This window comes from Mus musculus, chromosome 18, assembly GCF_000001635.26.
Source record: "Mus musculus strain C57BL/6J chromosome 18, GRCm38.p6 C57BL/6J".
NCBI lineage: Eukaryota > Metazoa > Chordata > Mammalia > Rodentia > Muridae > Mus > Mus musculus.
Genome location: NC_000084.6, coordinates 37,177,356 through 37,192,791, shown reverse-complemented (window position 1 = coordinate 37,192,791; position 15,436 = coordinate 37,177,356). Strand labels below are relative to the sequence as shown.

Here is a 15,436-nt window from a genome sequence, read left to right as displayed (position 1 = left end):
TAGTTTTAATGAGACAACTATGTTTCCTAGTTATAAATTATTTTAGCTTCACCTAAATGGAATTGGATTCTTTGTCATCTAGGAATGTCAGTAGAAACGATCTTGTCTTGCCCTTTGAGCCTGCTGTTCTAGAACTGTACACAACAAAATATCCAAGAGATTTTTAATTTTACCTGATTAGTGCTCAGCATGTTGCCAGAGCTCCTTCCCACTCCAGAGTCCCCCAGGGTGAGATCTAGCCCTGCTGGGGTGAGATTCTAGATACCATTTGCAAGCATATGCACCACCCACTCACGGATGCTCAAGCAGGGCCTTGCCAGATGTTGGAGTTGAGCTGTCATCCTGCTGTGCCTCTGTGAAAGGAAAGATTGGGGTCCAGAGACCCAAGGTTCCTGAGAAATTGGCCTAAAGGGGGAGGAAGTCTGGAAAACTACTGCAGCAGACAGGCAACCTGTGCTTTGTAGGGACAAGAAATGCTGTCAGCCGTGGAGAATGGAATAAGCCTTGGGACTTGGGAATGCAATTCCTTTTAGAAAGACTGGTTTGGGAAAGAAAATGCTATCAGTAATTTAGAAAGAAAAATCCTCTCAAGCTTTCAGTCAGATGGTTTTGCAATTGAGGTTTTTTCAGGTTTTGTTTTGTTTTGTTTTTTAAGCTTGCAAATGGTTGCCTTGATCTTCCTTGTCAACTTTATTATTTGAGAGGAAATTTGCTTGTCTTTGAAGTAAAATCAGTTCCTCAGATAGCAAGTTCTACTCCTCGGGTGAGATGTAACAACCCAGACGAAAATGAGAGGGGTTCTCTCCTCAGTGTAAAACCAGATGATTTTTTAAAGATTTATTTATTTATTATATGTAAGTACACTGTAGCTGTCTTCAGACACTCCATAAGAGGGAGTCAGATCTCGTTACAGATGGTTGTGAGCCACCATGTGGTTGCTGGGTTTTGAACTCAAGACCTTCGGAAGAGCGGTCAGTGCTCTTAATCGCTGAGCCATCTCTCCAGCCCCCCCTCCCCCCCGCCAGATGATTTTAAAGCCAAGAAGGTATTTTAATTCTGAGGCTCTTTGTTTTCACACACGTGTATCAGTCTTTTGCTAATGTGGAACCCCTGTACCTTATTATTCTGGATAAATAAATGGAAGATAAACCTCTCTAGCCTTTTCCTGTTTTCCTTGTGTTTCTTCCTGTTTTTCATCATTTATTTATAAACAGAGCTAAAATATACTGTAGAATACTAAAATTAAATTTGTTTTCAGATAGAGGGATGTGACTATTGTAGACAGAGATGCATAAATGTTCATTAACAACCCTGCAAACTTCCTCTGTACAATATACAAGGTTTAAGTACAGGGTTTATCACTGAAAACACGTGGTACTTCTTATTTCTGGTAGCAAAATCTAGAGATAACCCAGACATTAATAAAGGAAAAAGTTGAGTACACTGAGATCTGAATTTTTATGGGACTTGAGGAAGTCTCTGTTATTATTAGTTAGAAACTGTGCAGGGGAACAATCACAGCAGTGTTTGCTTTGTTTTGTTTTTACTTCAAAAACAACTTAGCCTGTGTGTGATATGTGCAGATGCACGCACAGAGGGAAAATGTGGGAATAGCTCACATTGGTTATCTGTGTAACGGTTTTCCTTTTTAAAACAGGATTTCATCTATTCATAAACAGTGTGCTCATGAACATTTAAAGCTTGTGGGAGTCTGAACTTGGGTTCTAAGGTATGACAGCAAACCCCTTTATCTGCTGGGTCATTTCATGAACCTCTGGTTTTCTTACGGGTTTATTTAAAAAGAACGTGTGAGACGTTCATAGTAGAAGTTCAACATCACATAAAATCACAGTAAAGCAGTAGAAGCAAAACTTTAAAATGGGAGCCACGTCATCAATCTCCCACATACTTATGTGTTGGCTGTCCTTTCTTTTAGCTCTCCCTTTAAACGGATTGATGTTTATAGTAATCGCTTATCACTTCTGGGGCTAGAGAGCTCCATGCATATCATATGACAACTTTGTAACAATGAAATACTGAATTCTACTTTTCACAATCTCCATATCTTCATTTAACTTTCTCCGTTGTTTAATCCCTCATTTCTTTATACAGGCTAGACTCTATTATGGAAGTAAATTTTCTAGTGCTTCTTAAAGGAGCTTAAGGGCAAATGTAAGCCTGGAGATTGTTTAGGGTGAAAGTTTCTCAAGGTTTCAGATTTCAGCAGGCCCAAAGTGATCTCCCTGGATCAGTCTCAGGAGAAACTGGAAACCAACAAGCATTTTATTTCAGTCCTTTAACAATAGGGTTGTCATGTACCACTGTTGAGTGCATATCAAAGGGAGGTTAGCACCGCCTTTATTGACTATAGTGCACCTCTTAGTAATAAGAGGTGTGTTTGCATACATAAGCGTGCATGCACACACTTATTCCTGAGTAAAAGGGGTGTCTTAATTGCAGGCTGCATTGTGTCCTGCTCATCAGCAGCCAAGCTAATCAGAGGAAATAATGTGATTTTTTCTCCATGAAAAGGAAACGTGTGCAACTGTAATTAAATAGGACTAGGAGTGACCATCTTGTCATTTCCTAAAGACACCTCTGCTTTCCAGCCCTGATGTTGTGGGGTTTTTTTGTTTGTTTTGTCTGTTTTGTTTACTTGCCTAGTACATTTTTAGTGTTTAAATGGATTAGAAATCTAGATTTTAACACAAGAGTTCTATTTATGTTTGGTCACTTACATTTGTACTTTAGGGCAGTTGTAAACTTTAAAAAAAAAATCACTATCATGAAACACCAAGACTCAGAATCTTATCAAACAGCCAGCAGCCAAGGCTCTAGAGATTCACTGGAAAATTTCATTCTTAGAGTGAATTAATTGTGATTCTTTTTTTTTCTTTTGAGACAGTGTCCCTGTATGTAACTCTGTCTGGCCTGAAACTCACTCTGTAGACCAGGCTGACCTCCAACTCCTATAGAGATGCCTGCCTCTATCTCCCAAGTGCTGGGATTGGAGGCATGTGCCACCACTGCCTGGCTGAGAACAGCTGTCTTAATGGATAAATTCATCGCTTTATGTAGGAGTCCCTTTCAAAGTAACCTTAAGGAAACTCACTTTGATGTGTCCTTTATTGCCTGTCTGAGTCTAGGCCAGGCTAAGGTCTCTGGTTATGCTTTTAACCCATCTGCCCAAAAGAGTCACCAGAGGCCTCACCTTTCTTACCCTATGTGCTTAGACTCAAAGAGTTTGATCCATTTGTACGTGAAGGTGACTTCAAGCCCAGGGTGTTTTCAAATCACTGATCATAGAGGTGACACAGCTACAAACAGATTGATCATTTAACTACTTACTTGAAGAATTCAAATTCATTTTATTCGTGATGGAAATATGAAAGGTGTCGTGGGACTTCTTTTCCTCCAAGATGGAGCAAAGACGTGCGAGTAAACTTTTTAAATTTGTGTTTACTATTGTCTATGTGTGTATGTGCACATGTGCCACAGATTGGGTGTGGACATGAGAGGATAATTCTTGAGAGTCAATTCTTTCTTTCCATCTTGGATTCCAGGGACTGAACTCAGATCGCAAGTGACTCATCGAACCTGCTGAGTCACCGCACACTGATTGCTGTGTTTCTAATGCCAACTCTCTGTGGATTTATTTTACTATCTCTAGTTCGATTTTGATGAATGGGATAACACTCCCCTTAAGAAAAAGAGGGAAGGGAAAGGATTGTTGATACTAATGACTATCCCTTACACAATGTGGCAGAAGTTGTGCCTAAACCTTGTGAAGATCATCTTGATAAAAGACTTCCCCACAGATATAAGCGCTCGTGGCTTTGGGAGTGAGTAGACTGGACCTGGAAAACTGAGAAGCAGCATCTTGCTCGGCTCCTGGCTAGCTACAGAGAGATATCATGTTATTTACATGCGTAGGTAGTCCTGACACCCCAGTCAGCTGCTGCCATCCTTGTGGAAACCATAGAGGGGTTATTAACAGCACCTCCCTTCCACTTTGTCACTCCCTCTCTCAAGCTTCCCCACTCTTGTTACTATTAACAGTTTGAACTAGAAAGTTCGTTTCTTGTGTGTGGGGGGCCTCTCCTGTGAACTGTGGGGTGTTGAGCAGTGTCTTTAGTCTCAATGAAAGCCACAGCATTCTCATTTCCAATTAAGGAAGACAAAAATATCTCTGACATAAACTGATGCCCCCTCTCCTCCCACCTTGGAAGAGAGGAGGACTGTTCCACACTGAGAACTATCGAATCTAAAGCCAATGCTCATCAAAATTTAAGCTTCAAAAGGATAATCTATCTACTTGTTAACAGAAAATGTAGTAGCATGGAATGAACCTATCCAGGAGGGTGGAGGTTAAGTACTATGTCATCAACAAAAGAAAATTTGTAGGGGTGGTGTGTGGGGAGGGTGGGGGTGTAGTGGGTGTGGGTGTGTGTGGGGTGTGTATGTGTGTAGTGTGTGTGTAAAGTATATGTGTGGTGTGTATGGGGTGTGTTGTAGGTGTGTGTGAGTATATGTATGGGAGGATATATGTGGAGGGTATGTGTGTAGTGTAGTGTGTGTGTGTGTGTGTGTGTGTGTGTGTGTGTGTGTAATATGTGTGAAGGGTGTGTATATGTGTGTGAACTGTGTTGTGGTGTGTTATAGGCGTGTGTGAGTATATGTGTGTAGGATATGTGTGTGTGTGTGTGTTATGTGTGTGGGTGTATAATGTGGGTGTGGGTGGAGTGTGTGTGTATGTGTGTGAAGTATGTGGTCGTGTGGTATGGGCATGTGTGTTGGAGTGAGTGTCTGTGGTGTATCTGTGTTTGTGTGATTACTTGGCTTTCTAATTGTAGAGAGGTACAAGGGCTAAATAAATAGTTAAACAGGATGGCCGAGGAAGGGGTCTCTAGTCATAAAAACCGATTTACTGTAGTTCTTGTCAGATTGAAATAGCAAAGCAGGAAGTGATCATCACTCCCCTGGCTGTAACGTGTGACTCTTAATCCCACCCTTGTTTGCCTCCGTGACAAACAAGATCCAGGTAACAGCCAGACTCTTGAGCAGTAACGGGTCATGACCATCAGTGTCCCGTGTTCTCCTACTCTTATACTTAGAAATGACCACCATTGCTTTCACACCACCATTTCCATTTATTAGCAAGAACAGAGGAAATACCAATAGCACCAATTAAAAATGAATCCACATGACGTGTTTTATCCTTACAGCTGTAATAACTAATAACTAACACGAATTGGAAAGCACTTTGTAAGGTTAAAAAGTGCTGTACATATACATTATCATTATCATCATTAATAAATTATAGCCCGATTCTCCTAGTTCAAAAGGCACGTAAGGTCAGTTACATGGGCTTCAGTGGGGCAAAATGATCACAACCTACAATGTAGCAATGGTTCACATGCGCTGTCAACGAGTTTTACCCCATGCAATCCTGCAGAGCTGAAGTTACACACCCTTCAAAATATGGGAGAATGAAGCTAAAAGTAGACAAGACAGGTTTTTTTTTTTTGAGATTTTTTATGCCTTTTAAAACAGACTCCTACCTCTTTTATATGCTTTTAAGTAGATAATATAATTAATCAAACATCTAAGTTGTGCACAATAAACTTAAAATGTCTTATTTATGGTAACAGTAAATTTTATTACTTTCTACAAGCTGATATTCCGGATAGCATTTCAAAGCAGTCTGCAAATTCAAAGAGGTCAGATTGGTACAATTTTGTGCTTGCATACCCTCAGGGACTTTCTTCAGTATTTATTCCAGAATTCTTACTAGGAAAAAAAAAAACCAGCTTTATCCATTTTCCCTTGCCAGCAGGATTCTTGGCAAGAGACAGCCCTTGGCTGACCATAAATAAAATTCCTTGAATCACCAGCATCTTGATTTAAGAAAGAAATTTTACTGTGTCTTTCATACACAAAAGCTGATTAACAATGGTTTTAAAAAAAACACTATTCCACTTTTCCACAGGTGTACAAAAGGAAATATAATGGGCTTACATTCAACAATAAAGCTTAAAGTTCACTCTAGGTAATAGTTGCATTAACATTCACATACACAAGCACAGAGTAAGTATATCTCAGGAGTCTTATAATAGCATACAGCATACATATGGGAGATTGATTCAGGTAACATCATAGGTGTTAGTAAGGTTAGCAATTCAGAGTGTTCTAGAAAAGGAAAGCTAAACAAGGTGGAGGTGTAGGCTAGCACACCGAGACAACCACAGAACCAGAGGAATGAAAAGTCTGCTCACTGTATGCATGAGAAAACAAGATTTTTCTTCAGTTTCTGGGTCTTGATATCGTGGGTTAGAGAAGGTTGTGTAATCAAAGTGCACATCATTTTTCTTAGAAAAGAGAGAAAGATCCTTCTATTTAGTAATTAATACATGCAAGAGGCAGCCCCAGAGTGACCTGAAAGAGTAAAGCTGTGATTGGCAGGTGGCCGGGATAATACAGATGTTCCAGGCAATTCTCTTAAAGCACTTCTGTAGCAGCAACGATCATTTCAAATGGCTGTAGACTGGATTCTCTTTTGAGGGAAGGTTGGGGGGATTGTATTCATCATATTCCTTTAAAGATTTATAGCTATCGACTTTCTCTTTTCTTTTTAATAAATCTATCAAACAACAAACAGCATAAAGTGAGGTCTTGGGTTTTTCTTTTGCTTTTGCATATGTGTTGTTGGAAAAGGATGAGACCTTTTCATAAACATTGTGTGCAAAAGAATTTTTAATAGCGTGAGCACAAGGACGTGTACAGGAAACACATCAGATCTGCTTCTGTTGCCCTGGCCGACCCTCTTGTTAAACGCTTGAACTGCTGGCTCGTGTGCATACTGCAGGTTTTGAATACAGTGATGTTATAGCCAGCACACTTGAGGGGCTCCTAAAGCTTTGCCGGTGGGGATGGTTTTGTCTGTTAGAGGATGGCCATCATATGTCTAGTTGAGAGATTGAGAAAGTCTGGTCCTTGTAAGTTTCACATTTTCCCCCTCCAGATGAAAGACTCCCGGTGTTGATGTGCCTTTGAGCCCCAGCCCTCCTTGTGTTAACTAGTCTAATCTGGACCATCCCAGCCAATACCAGGCTCTCCAACACTCTTGGTAGCCACACATACCCAGTGACCACAAACACCCAACTGCTCAACCTGAATACCTTTCAGCCTGCCCTGCAAATATCATCAAGACAGGATGCTTGAAGCACAGGGCAGAGAGTCCAACTCTCACTGGCGGGGCTGGGAAGCTTCTCCTTTGCGGCGGGGGAGAAAGGAAACCTGGGTCTGCTTTTTAGGTTCTGAAAACAAGCCAGAGTGGAGAGAGAGAGAGTTAACACCAGACTTAGGAAAGCTTTTTAAGACAAAACCTGTTAAATGCGATCAAGACAGACACAGGGAACTTTCTGCAGATTTCTGAGGGCTCATGTCATAGGAGAAAGGAGCGGGGAGTTGCTACATGGGAGAGATTTGCCATTATTACAAAAACTGGCTAAGTGGCTTGTTTCCATTTGGTGGCCTCACTGGTCACTGTTGTCCGTCGTGCTGTTCCCTTTCTCTTTTTTCTCCTGGGTCTTGTTACCCTTCTTCTTTTTCTTCTTTTTCTTGGTCTCCTCCTTTTTGCCGAAGGTTATAAAATCGCTTTTGTCAATTTGGTTGTTAGCAGGCTCCTGCCGGATGGAGATGATTGCAGGAGATCCTGGGATAATGAATTTGTCTGGCAACTCACCGGGACCGGACTGTTTGGGGTTGCCTGGTCCGTATTTAAAGGTCCAGCTGTTGCTGTTGACACCGGCGCCCACCGGAGGGGACACCTCTCCTGCCTCAGGTTCTGAAAGACAAAGCATCAAATGTCAACAACAGTGAAAGTCCTCCCTTACTCCATAAACAAGGGGGAGAAATTGCCAGTGTCTGGAAACAATCAACAGGGCAGATTTTCTTACCACAGGGCCCACACATCTAGTTTTCTAATAACACAGTTTTGACTCTCTGGGAAGAGTTTCCTGAATAACACAGCTATGGAAACTTACCTGGGAACAAGACAGGAAATATCCAAGCTTAAAGCAGAAAATGCTACTTTCAGTGTATTGATTGACCAGGTACAAATTTATTTTTACTCTCTTGTTTGTTTGTTTGTTTGTTTGTTTGTTTTTAGTTTTTTGTTCTTTTGGTCTTTGGGTTTTTTTTTTCCTAGACAGGGTTTCTGTGTGTAGTCATGACTGTCCTAGAACTCAATCTGTAGACCAGGGTAGCCTCGAACTCACAGCTCCACCTATCTCCTGGGTGCTAGGATTAAACGTGTGTGCCTCCACCACCTTGCTTATTTTCCCTCTTAATTCTGCCCAAACTATAAATGGACCATTTGAATTAACTGTCTGCCTTAATTCTATGGATAAAACAGAGATGAAATGGAAAGACATCGGGTATAGAGATTACTTCAAAGTAGAAGAAGATGAAATCTTGCTGCAAACCAAATCTATTTGTGTGGATAAAGTATTCCAATTTCACCCCCAAGGCAAGCTTCCTTCCCCAGAGTGGCCACAGTCTATACACCAAGGCCACCAAGGCACATGCAAAACACTGTGGGACTACAGAGGAGAAAATTGTTAATTTTTTGGAGACGGTTATATGGGATTGTAGATGTAAAGTGCCGTTTGCTCTGAGCCTGTAGAAGATGACTATGGAGTCACAGAGGGTGCCCTGAAGTGTCAGAGTGACTTAGAAGAGAAGCCAAAGATGGGAAGAGAGAGGGATGGAAAGGTGACGCAAGGAGCCATGACACGGGAACCTTTTGACATCATGAGAGGGTTTAGGCACCCGGCTCTGCTTTTGGGGCGACTCACAGAAAGTTCAGTCAAATAACTTGTTTCTGTTCCTCTGCATCTCAGGGTTGTTCACACCTGGTATTTCCATGCCTTACTTCCAACCATTTCCTTGGCATCCCTGAGTGCTACTGCTTTGAACATTGTCCACACCAAGTTTGTTATATTATTTCCTAAACCAATAGTCGCCTTTCATTCCTATCCTATCAAACCTCTCAGAAACGCTTGTCACTTCCTTCTTGAAACAATGACTTATGAGTTCTTTGTTACATAGGAGAGTAATATACCCATGGAATCTTAAGATTGGTCTGTACTTCTGTGACATGGCAGATTAAGATGAAAGAGAGAGAGAGACAGAGACAGAGAGAGAGAGAGAGAGAGAGAGAGAGAGAGAGAAGCTTGATAGTGCATGTATTCCATATAGACATAGAAATACCAAAGGACTAGATAGTTCCCCAATAGATGGCTCTAAATCGAATTTCATAGGTTTCAATAAAGAGTAGTGAATTTTTAGACAAGTGACAAGACAAAAGAATAAACTTTTTTTCCCTCAAGGACAGCAACTTAAATGGCAAATGGCAACTGGTTAGTTAGTACACATTGTTACTATAGACTCAAGTCTAGGCCAAATCCAACATTAGCTATTTTCTGGTGGTTATATTTAGTTTTCCTTAGTGTCTTTACAAGCATTTTTTGTTTGTTTTTGCAAATCTATATTTTGCTTTTAGAAAAGCAAAAAAGGAGTCAGAGAGATTTTCTTCCTCTTCCATGTTTTGGTTTTTTTGTTTGTTTGTTTGTTTGTTTGTTTTGTTTTGTTTTCGAGACAGGGTTTCTCTGTGTAGCCCTGGCTATTCTAGAACTCACTCTGCAGACCAGGCTGGCCTTGAACTCAGAAATCTGCCTGTCTCTGCCTCCCAAGTGCTGGGATTAAAGGTGTGTGCCACCACTGCCCAGCTTCCTCTTCCATATTTTGTGGATGTGTCCTCAGGTCAGCACAGAACACTATCCTGACCTTCCTTCTTTTAAACCAGCTTCCTTTGCATGGTCCTCCTCACCTATGTCATTTGATGGATTTGGCCTGTGACTCTCATCTCTATTTTATCTCTATACTCTCTTTTTAGGGTCTTAGTCCTGTTTGGGGGGATAAATGACCATCTAAATATAATAATAAAGTCAAGCATAATGGCACAATCAGAAGGATGGAAAAGTTCAAAGACAGCCTGGACAACGTAACAAGTTCAAGGACAGCCTTAAATTAACTCAAATAAATATAAATGTATAAATATGTACTAATGAGATACAGATTTTTACTTAAAGTTCCTATCCCTCTGTGCTTCAATCTGCTGTATCCAACTGCCTCTTTGATGTCTCTACTTACAAATTTCAAGAAATTGCAAACTGAATAAAATCTAAAATCAAGCTTTTGGTTCTTCCCTTCCATTCCTGTCTAATTCTTTCTGGTCTCAACATGTACCATCTCACTGACCCTGCTGTTCAAGCCAGGATGTGCACAAAGCTATGCTTTCCTTTATTGTCCACTTTATTTGCGATGCATTGCCAAGACTTATTACTGATGCCTTCTAAGTACATCCGACTCCCCCATGTCTCTTCTTTTTGGGATATCATAATCTATATAAACCAAAGCAATAGCTTCCTCCACCCCACCCCCACCCCCGCTTTCCTACTTCCTCTTGGTCCCTCTCTAATCTCCCACATTGTAGCCAAATTATCCTTATTCTTTCAAGTCCTCCAGTTTTAAAAATGGAAGTAAAATTCTTTAAAATAGAACTCAGATGAGATCACTTTTCCACTTAAAATTATTCAAAAACTGTCTACTGCCTCAACAGGGGGAAAGATGACTCTTTTAGTATAGTTTATAAGAGCTGTGAATAACCTGTAATATGATGTCTTTATTCTCCATCCATGGGGTTGTTTTGCCTCAAGATCTTGAAAACGTTAGGTAGATTCTGAAGGTGTAAGGTTTGCACTAAGCCGTGAGAAAAAAAGATGTTTTCAGTGCAAATCTTCTCCAAGATTCTCTCTCCAAGATTCAAGACGTATCATAAAATATAACAGTGACTTTAGAAGAGAAACCAGAACCATCTCAAGTGATCTCCTTCTCATTATTTAAAAATTTCATTGAAAATTATTTTCTGTGTATGCATGTTTTGCCTGCATGTCTATCTGTGTATCATGCATGTGTGTGGAGCTGGAAGGAGCCAAAAGAGGTTGTCAAATCCCCCTGAAACTAGAGTTAGAGATGGTTATGAGTGTGCTGACTGTTGGGATCTGAACACTGAATATCTCAGCTGCTGCTCTTAACCACTGATCCATCTCTCCAGCCCTTCCCTCCTCTCTTATGAACTCCACCATTCCAGTGTGTGATTAAATGTCTCTTCAGAGATGTATTCTATAACCATTCAGGCCAAGTAGTAAAAGCTACTTCACCCAGTAAAAGCTACTTCTGCAAGATTTACAGAGGCAAGATATATAGACATAGATATGTTCACCAATATAACCAGTGCCTAGTGTGTGTGTGTGTGTGTGTGTGTGTGTGTGTGTGTGTGTATGACAGTGCTTGGAACTGGGAGAGCTGGATAAATTGTGAGTTAAGAGCAAGCAGGGAAGGGGGGACAGGAAGCATCCTTCTTTCCTAAACTCCTTTTCTCATAGCAGGATTCCCTTGGTAGGGTTAATGCTACAGCATTCCAGGGATAGGGCAAGAGATACTTACCCCAGCTCTGAGGCTAAAACTAATTTCTTTTCTATAAAATAATCCAATCTTCAGCTTAGCTCAGCCAGAATCCACCTGATCAATTTTCAGACACAGGCTCTGACTTTGAAAGAAACCCCCCTAAAGAAAAGGGTGTTGGGGTGTCTCCATTTTTGCTTGAAACCCAAGGTCTTTCACATGCTAAGTAAGTGGTCTGCTACTGAGACACACCACCTGTCTCAATCTATCTTATCTATCTATCTATCTATCTATCTATCTATCTATCCATTTATCTATTATCTATCTATTTTAGTTGAAGACAAGGTCTTGCCTAACTGGTCCTCAAACTATTGTAGCCTAGGCTGTCCTTGATTCTACATTCCTTCCTGAGTTTCCATTATAGCTGGGATTATAGGCCAGTGTCACTATGCCTTTAAAAATAAAAAAATAAATAAAGAATGCAGCTGGGGATTAAACCTAGGACCTTACACACACTACATAAACAATCTGCCACTGGGCTATAGTCTCAGCCCAGAGAAATGTTTTAAAACTGTTTAAAAGCCTCGGAATTGATGTCCACTACTAGGTTTCAGTACCACTGGAGTTTAGTTGCCCTTACAAAAGCCCAGAACAGAACATTTTCTGGCCACAGCCAGGACTCTACATGAGGGCTCTCTTGTAATCACCCAGAGATTCAGAGCTCAGAGACAGCTTCATTCTGTGGCAGCGAAGGGCACTAGTGGCCATGTGCACTGGCCTAGGGAAGCTTCACAGGCAGCCCGCACTCCAGGAGCTAATTGCCCTCTTTTATATTTCAGGAAGCCTTTGCTGGCTGTCTTGGTTTCTAACTGACTCAGCCTAAACTCTGAAGAGGCAGCCAGAGAGCTATTCAGGTACACTGTCCACATGTTCAGCTTCTGTGGAGCAGGCAGAGGTGTGGGTTCTCCAGTACCCCCCAGGCACAGTGCTGCATAACCTATTCTGGTCTCTTGTAAGGCAAACACCTCCGAGGGCATCAGCAGCATCTGCATTGAGACTCACTGAAGCGAAAGCTCAGCTCAAGGATCTGATGAGACAGCCATTCCTGGCCTCCTTTCTACTCAGATTTCTCAGAGCAAGGGAACTGCAGAGCCCTGGCTAGCTCTGCCTGCTAAATGTTGTACCTTTCAGGAAGGTCCAAGGATAGGATTCCTCTTGAACATGATAAGAGGAGACACAACAAACTCCACCTGCAAGCCAGTCCAAGCAAATGGTCCACCAAGGAAATCTCTCTTCTTTTAAAGATACCTCCTCTCCTTCTTAGAGTTCCCACAAGGCCCCTCCCATTCCTCCCAGGGACCAAGACTCAGTCAATCAAGATCCAAAGAGAGGGAGTTCAAAGTCAGCCTGGACCACCTAGGGAGACCCTGACTACCGTTTTTGCTTTTTGTTTGTTTGTTTGTTTGTTTGTTTGTTTTAAGTAGTAAAGGGCTAGGAATATAGATTTGTAATAGTCCTCTTGCTTAAGATGCAGAAGGCAAGGCCCTGAGTCCAATCTCCAGGACACCCACTGCCCCCAAATCCAAATAGGTGGACTTCTAAGATCCTAGAAAGAGGATATAAGAAATATCAAACCCACAGGAGTTTGGATCCTTAGGAAGAGCCATTCCATATATTCAGATGACAACTCAAGATTTAGAAGTTTTAGTAAAGTAGAATCACAATTATGAAAAAAAAAAAAACTTTGGCTTCCTTCCTTTCTTTCTTTCTTTCTTTCTTTCTTTCTTTCTTTCTTTCTTCCTTTCTTTCTGGTCCTGGCCAGTTTCTTCACAACTTAAAAATTAGAACTGCATGCATTTTTCAAAAGCACAAATCTTCCCTTTTTATTTTAAAAACTGCTTTCCGGAAGTAGCTAGCTGGCAACTTCGTGTAATCCTATAATCCACTTGGGCACTGTCCAGTGGTCTCTGGGCAAAATTCCTCTCTCTCTCCTCTTTCATGCTAAGTCTGGCTGCATGGGTTCATGGCATTCTTCAGGGACTAAGAATGACTGGGGACTCAAAAGCCAGGGGAGGGTCTTTAGAAGTTGCGGTCTGTGCCAACCCTGCAAATGTTTCCCCAAAGCCCCATGCTGAACTGTAGAAACAAAAGGGGGACAATGAAAACTAAAAGAAATAGGCATTGCTAACATGTGTACCTGTTTTGTAGATGTAGGGCCTAAGGACCAATTTGGACACATGATTACTAACCGGTGTGGCCTAGCACTAGAATCTAGGCAGATTGCAGAGGCACATTCTGAACTGTGTATCAAGGTCATTTGATAATGTAAAATATAATACATGTACGGATGTTGTTATGGCTATCAGTTTTGTTTCCATCTTGGAGAGGCAGAGATGCAAGAGAGGCAGAGAGGCAGGCAGGGGCTGCAGATTCTGAGCTAGAATCTGCTGAAAGAAACGAAGGTGGGGGAGGGGTGCGAATGTGAGGGTGAGGAGTCAGGAAAATCACAGCTCAGCCTCCAGGTTTCAGGCCCTCCCCCGTCTCCCCATTCATCCCTTTGTTACCATCTCTGGGATTCAGTGCCGAGGTTAATAAAGAGCTTCCAGAAAACCCATCATTGTGATTAAAGCCGAGGACTATCTTGCCAGACAGCACTTTGGAGCCTGCCTACCGCCCACTCTGATCTGTCAGTGCACCCAGCAAAGGCTATTAAATGATTACAGGCGCTTCCGGCCCAGCCAGCCAGCCAGCCAGCTCCCTTGAACTGTTCCTGATCAGGGGTGGGCTGCTGCTGCCGCTGATCCCCGCGGCTGAGGGAAGAGTCTGGTTACCAAAGGCTCGTCTGGGGTTTGCATGTGAGTATCCAGAGGCTCTGTGCTCAGTGCCACCCTGCCTTTCCCTCTCTCTAGCTGCTTCTGCCACCCGCGCCACAGACACAGTCACTGCATTCTTTATGGCGGCCCTGATTTCCTTTGTGTCTTCTAGTTTAGTGCAATGGGCTCTTGCTCCAGTACTGTTTTCAGAATTTAGCTTGAGTTTAGAATTGTATACATGCTCGTGCTTGACTAAAGGGAAAAACAGAAACAACAACAACAACAAAATCTACACTCAAACTGCTGGAAAAAAACAAAAACAAACAAACAGACAAAAAAACGGGCTATAGATGGAAAACATCCCCTCCTCCTTACTTCCATCTTTTCTTGAGTTTGTGGACTGACTGGAGAAGCACCGCCCGTCAGCTGCTGATCAATTGCACAAACCTACATCACAGTTCGCAAAACTCAAAACTCGGGAAGAGTCTGAAACCTGAGGCCTGTCCTGGATCAGAAAGACAAAAGAAAGACTACAACCACCTGGGGACCAACCAACCACATCCTTCATTTTCCTGCAGCTTCTTGGTTCTTAAAGTGGACACAGGAAAAAAAATCCCCATAAAAAAAAATGCCAGCATGTATTTCCTGAGCTCTACAAAGCTTGAAACTTTGTTACCAAGATACCTAGCTACATGGTGTAAATTATGGTGTTCCAGATATCTTTTATTATCTTCGGCCCTCGGTTTTCATTTGTAAAGTGGGTAATAATAGCAGTTGTTACGAAATTAAATGTAATTCTTCTTAAAGTGCACCGGCCTGGCACAAAATGAAAACCCCATTAACTCTTACTTGCTAGTAAGATAGAGAAACGGAAGATTCACTCGTTTATTAAAGGATATTGAATTCTTACGATGAGCCAGGCAGTTTATTTGTGCATTTTGCCTATGTGTATTTATTTGACTAATTTTAAGTTATTATAATTAATTAAATCTATTTAAATATGGATTTAAAATAATGTTTTATTTTTCAGAAAAACATCTGAAGGCTTAAATTACAGCAAGTTGATTTGCTCCGAATCACACAGGGATTTGGTA

At 41.5% G+C, this 15,436-nt stretch overlaps 17 protein-coding genes across 17 annotated transcripts in view; all 17 read right to left on the bottom strand.

Moving 5' to 3' along the window:
- Positions 1 to 15,436, bottom strand: part of Gm37013 (predicted gene, 37013) — an 889,226-nt gene that overhangs the window by 649,082 nt on the left and 224,708 nt on the right. The window lies entirely within an intron of this gene.
- Positions 1 to 15,436, bottom strand: part of Gm38666 (predicted gene, 38666) — an 874,243-nt gene that overhangs the window by 649,082 nt on the left and 209,725 nt on the right. The window lies entirely within an intron of this gene.
- The window catches only part of Gm38667 (predicted gene, 38667), an 868,072-nt gene that overhangs the window by 649,082 nt on the left and 203,554 nt on the right, over positions 1 to 15,436 (bottom strand). The gene's annotated exons all lie outside the window — the stretch shown is intronic.
- Positions 3,895 to 15,436, bottom strand: part of Pcdha6 (protocadherin alpha 6) — a 221,273-nt gene continuing 209,731 nt past the window's right edge. Inside the window, exon 4 of the mRNA NM_007767.4 lies at positions 3,895 to 7,846. Coding sequence (NP_031793.2) covers positions 7,536 to 7,846 — 311 coding nt within the window. The 3' untranslated portion in view covers positions 3,895 to 7,535. The remainder of the gene's footprint in view (positions 7,847 to 15,436) is intronic.
- Positions 5,129 to 15,436, bottom strand: part of Pcdha3 (protocadherin alpha 3) — a 241,576-nt gene continuing 231,268 nt past the window's right edge. Inside the window, exon 4 of the mRNA NM_138662.2 lies at positions 5,129 to 7,846. Within this exon, the coding sequence (NP_619603.1) occupies positions 7,536 to 7,846 (311 nt within the window). The 3' untranslated portion in view covers positions 5,129 to 7,535. The remainder of the gene's footprint in view (positions 7,847 to 15,436) is intronic.
- Pcdha5 (protocadherin alpha 5) overlaps positions 5,129 to 15,436 on the bottom strand; it is a 227,388-nt gene continuing 217,080 nt past the window's right edge. The window contains exon 4 of the mRNA NM_009959.2: positions 5,129 to 7,846. Within this exon, the coding sequence (NP_034089.1) occupies positions 7,536 to 7,846 (311 nt within the window). The 3' untranslated portion in view covers positions 5,129 to 7,535. The remainder of the gene's footprint in view (positions 7,847 to 15,436) is intronic.
- Positions 5,129 to 15,436, bottom strand: part of Pcdha7 (protocadherin alpha 7) — a 213,853-nt gene continuing 203,545 nt past the window's right edge. Inside the window, exon 4 of the mRNA NM_009957.2 lies at positions 5,129 to 7,846. Within this exon, the coding sequence (NP_034087.2) occupies positions 7,536 to 7,846 (311 nt within the window). The 3' untranslated portion in view covers positions 5,129 to 7,535. The remainder of the gene's footprint in view (positions 7,847 to 15,436) is intronic.
- The window catches only part of Pcdhac2 (protocadherin alpha subfamily C, 2), a 43,986-nt gene continuing 33,678 nt past the window's right edge, over positions 5,129 to 15,436 (bottom strand). The window contains exon 4 of the mRNA NM_001003672.2: positions 5,129 to 7,846. Within this exon, the coding sequence (NP_001003672.1) occupies positions 7,536 to 7,846 (311 nt within the window). The 3' untranslated portion in view covers positions 5,129 to 7,535. The remainder of the gene's footprint in view (positions 7,847 to 15,436) is intronic.
- The window catches only part of Pcdha2 (protocadherin alpha 2), a 248,457-nt gene continuing 238,151 nt past the window's right edge, over positions 5,131 to 15,436 (bottom strand). The window contains exon 4 of the mRNA NM_198117.2: positions 5,131 to 7,846. Coding sequence (NP_932785.1) covers positions 7,536 to 7,846 — 311 coding nt within the window. The 3' untranslated portion in view covers positions 5,131 to 7,535. The remainder of the gene's footprint in view (positions 7,847 to 15,436) is intronic.
- Positions 5,135 to 15,436, bottom strand: part of Pcdha1 (protocadherin alpha 1) — a 257,373-nt gene continuing 247,071 nt past the window's right edge. The window contains exon 4 of the mRNA NM_054072.1: positions 5,135 to 7,846. Within this exon, the coding sequence (NP_473413.1) occupies positions 7,536 to 7,846 (311 nt within the window). The 3' untranslated portion in view covers positions 5,135 to 7,535. The remainder of the gene's footprint in view (positions 7,847 to 15,436) is intronic.
- Positions 5,135 to 15,436, bottom strand: part of Pcdha4 (protocadherin alpha 4) — a 234,969-nt gene continuing 224,667 nt past the window's right edge. The window contains exon 4 of the mRNA NM_007766.2: positions 5,135 to 7,846. Within this exon, the coding sequence (NP_031792.1) occupies positions 7,536 to 7,846 (311 nt within the window). The 3' untranslated portion in view covers positions 5,135 to 7,535. The remainder of the gene's footprint in view (positions 7,847 to 15,436) is intronic.
- Positions 5,135 to 15,436, bottom strand: part of Pcdha8 (protocadherin alpha 8) — a 195,191-nt gene continuing 184,889 nt past the window's right edge. The window contains exon 4 of the mRNA NM_201243.1: positions 5,135 to 7,846. Within this exon, the coding sequence (NP_957695.1) occupies positions 7,536 to 7,846 (311 nt within the window). The 3' untranslated portion in view covers positions 5,135 to 7,535. The remainder of the gene's footprint in view (positions 7,847 to 15,436) is intronic.
- The window catches only part of Pcdha9 (protocadherin alpha 9), a 189,778-nt gene continuing 179,476 nt past the window's right edge, over positions 5,135 to 15,436 (bottom strand). The window contains exon 4 of the mRNA NM_138661.1: positions 5,135 to 7,846. Coding sequence (NP_619602.1) covers positions 7,536 to 7,846 — 311 coding nt within the window. The 3' untranslated portion in view covers positions 5,135 to 7,535. The remainder of the gene's footprint in view (positions 7,847 to 15,436) is intronic.
- Positions 5,135 to 15,436, bottom strand: part of Pcdha10 (protocadherin alpha 10) — a 182,338-nt gene continuing 172,036 nt past the window's right edge. Inside the window, exon 4 of the mRNA NM_009961.1 lies at positions 5,135 to 7,846. Within this exon, the coding sequence (NP_034091.1) occupies positions 7,536 to 7,846 (311 nt within the window). The 3' untranslated portion in view covers positions 5,135 to 7,535. The remainder of the gene's footprint in view (positions 7,847 to 15,436) is intronic.
- Pcdha11 (protocadherin alpha 11) overlaps positions 5,135 to 15,436 on the bottom strand; it is a 176,800-nt gene continuing 166,498 nt past the window's right edge. Inside the window, exon 4 of the mRNA NM_009960.1 lies at positions 5,135 to 7,846. Coding sequence (NP_034090.1) covers positions 7,536 to 7,846 — 311 coding nt within the window. The 3' untranslated portion in view covers positions 5,135 to 7,535. The remainder of the gene's footprint in view (positions 7,847 to 15,436) is intronic.
- Positions 5,135 to 15,436, bottom strand: part of Pcdha12 (protocadherin alpha 12) — a 167,428-nt gene continuing 157,126 nt past the window's right edge. Inside the window, exon 4 of the mRNA NM_138663.2 lies at positions 5,135 to 7,846. Within this exon, the coding sequence (NP_619604.1) occupies positions 7,536 to 7,846 (311 nt within the window). The 3' untranslated portion in view covers positions 5,135 to 7,535. The remainder of the gene's footprint in view (positions 7,847 to 15,436) is intronic.
- Pcdhac1 (protocadherin alpha subfamily C, 1) overlaps positions 5,135 to 15,436 on the bottom strand; it is a 97,522-nt gene continuing 87,220 nt past the window's right edge. Inside the window, exon 4 of the mRNA NM_001003671.1 lies at positions 5,135 to 7,846. Coding sequence (NP_001003671.1) covers positions 7,536 to 7,846 — 311 coding nt within the window. The 3' untranslated portion in view covers positions 5,135 to 7,535. The remainder of the gene's footprint in view (positions 7,847 to 15,436) is intronic.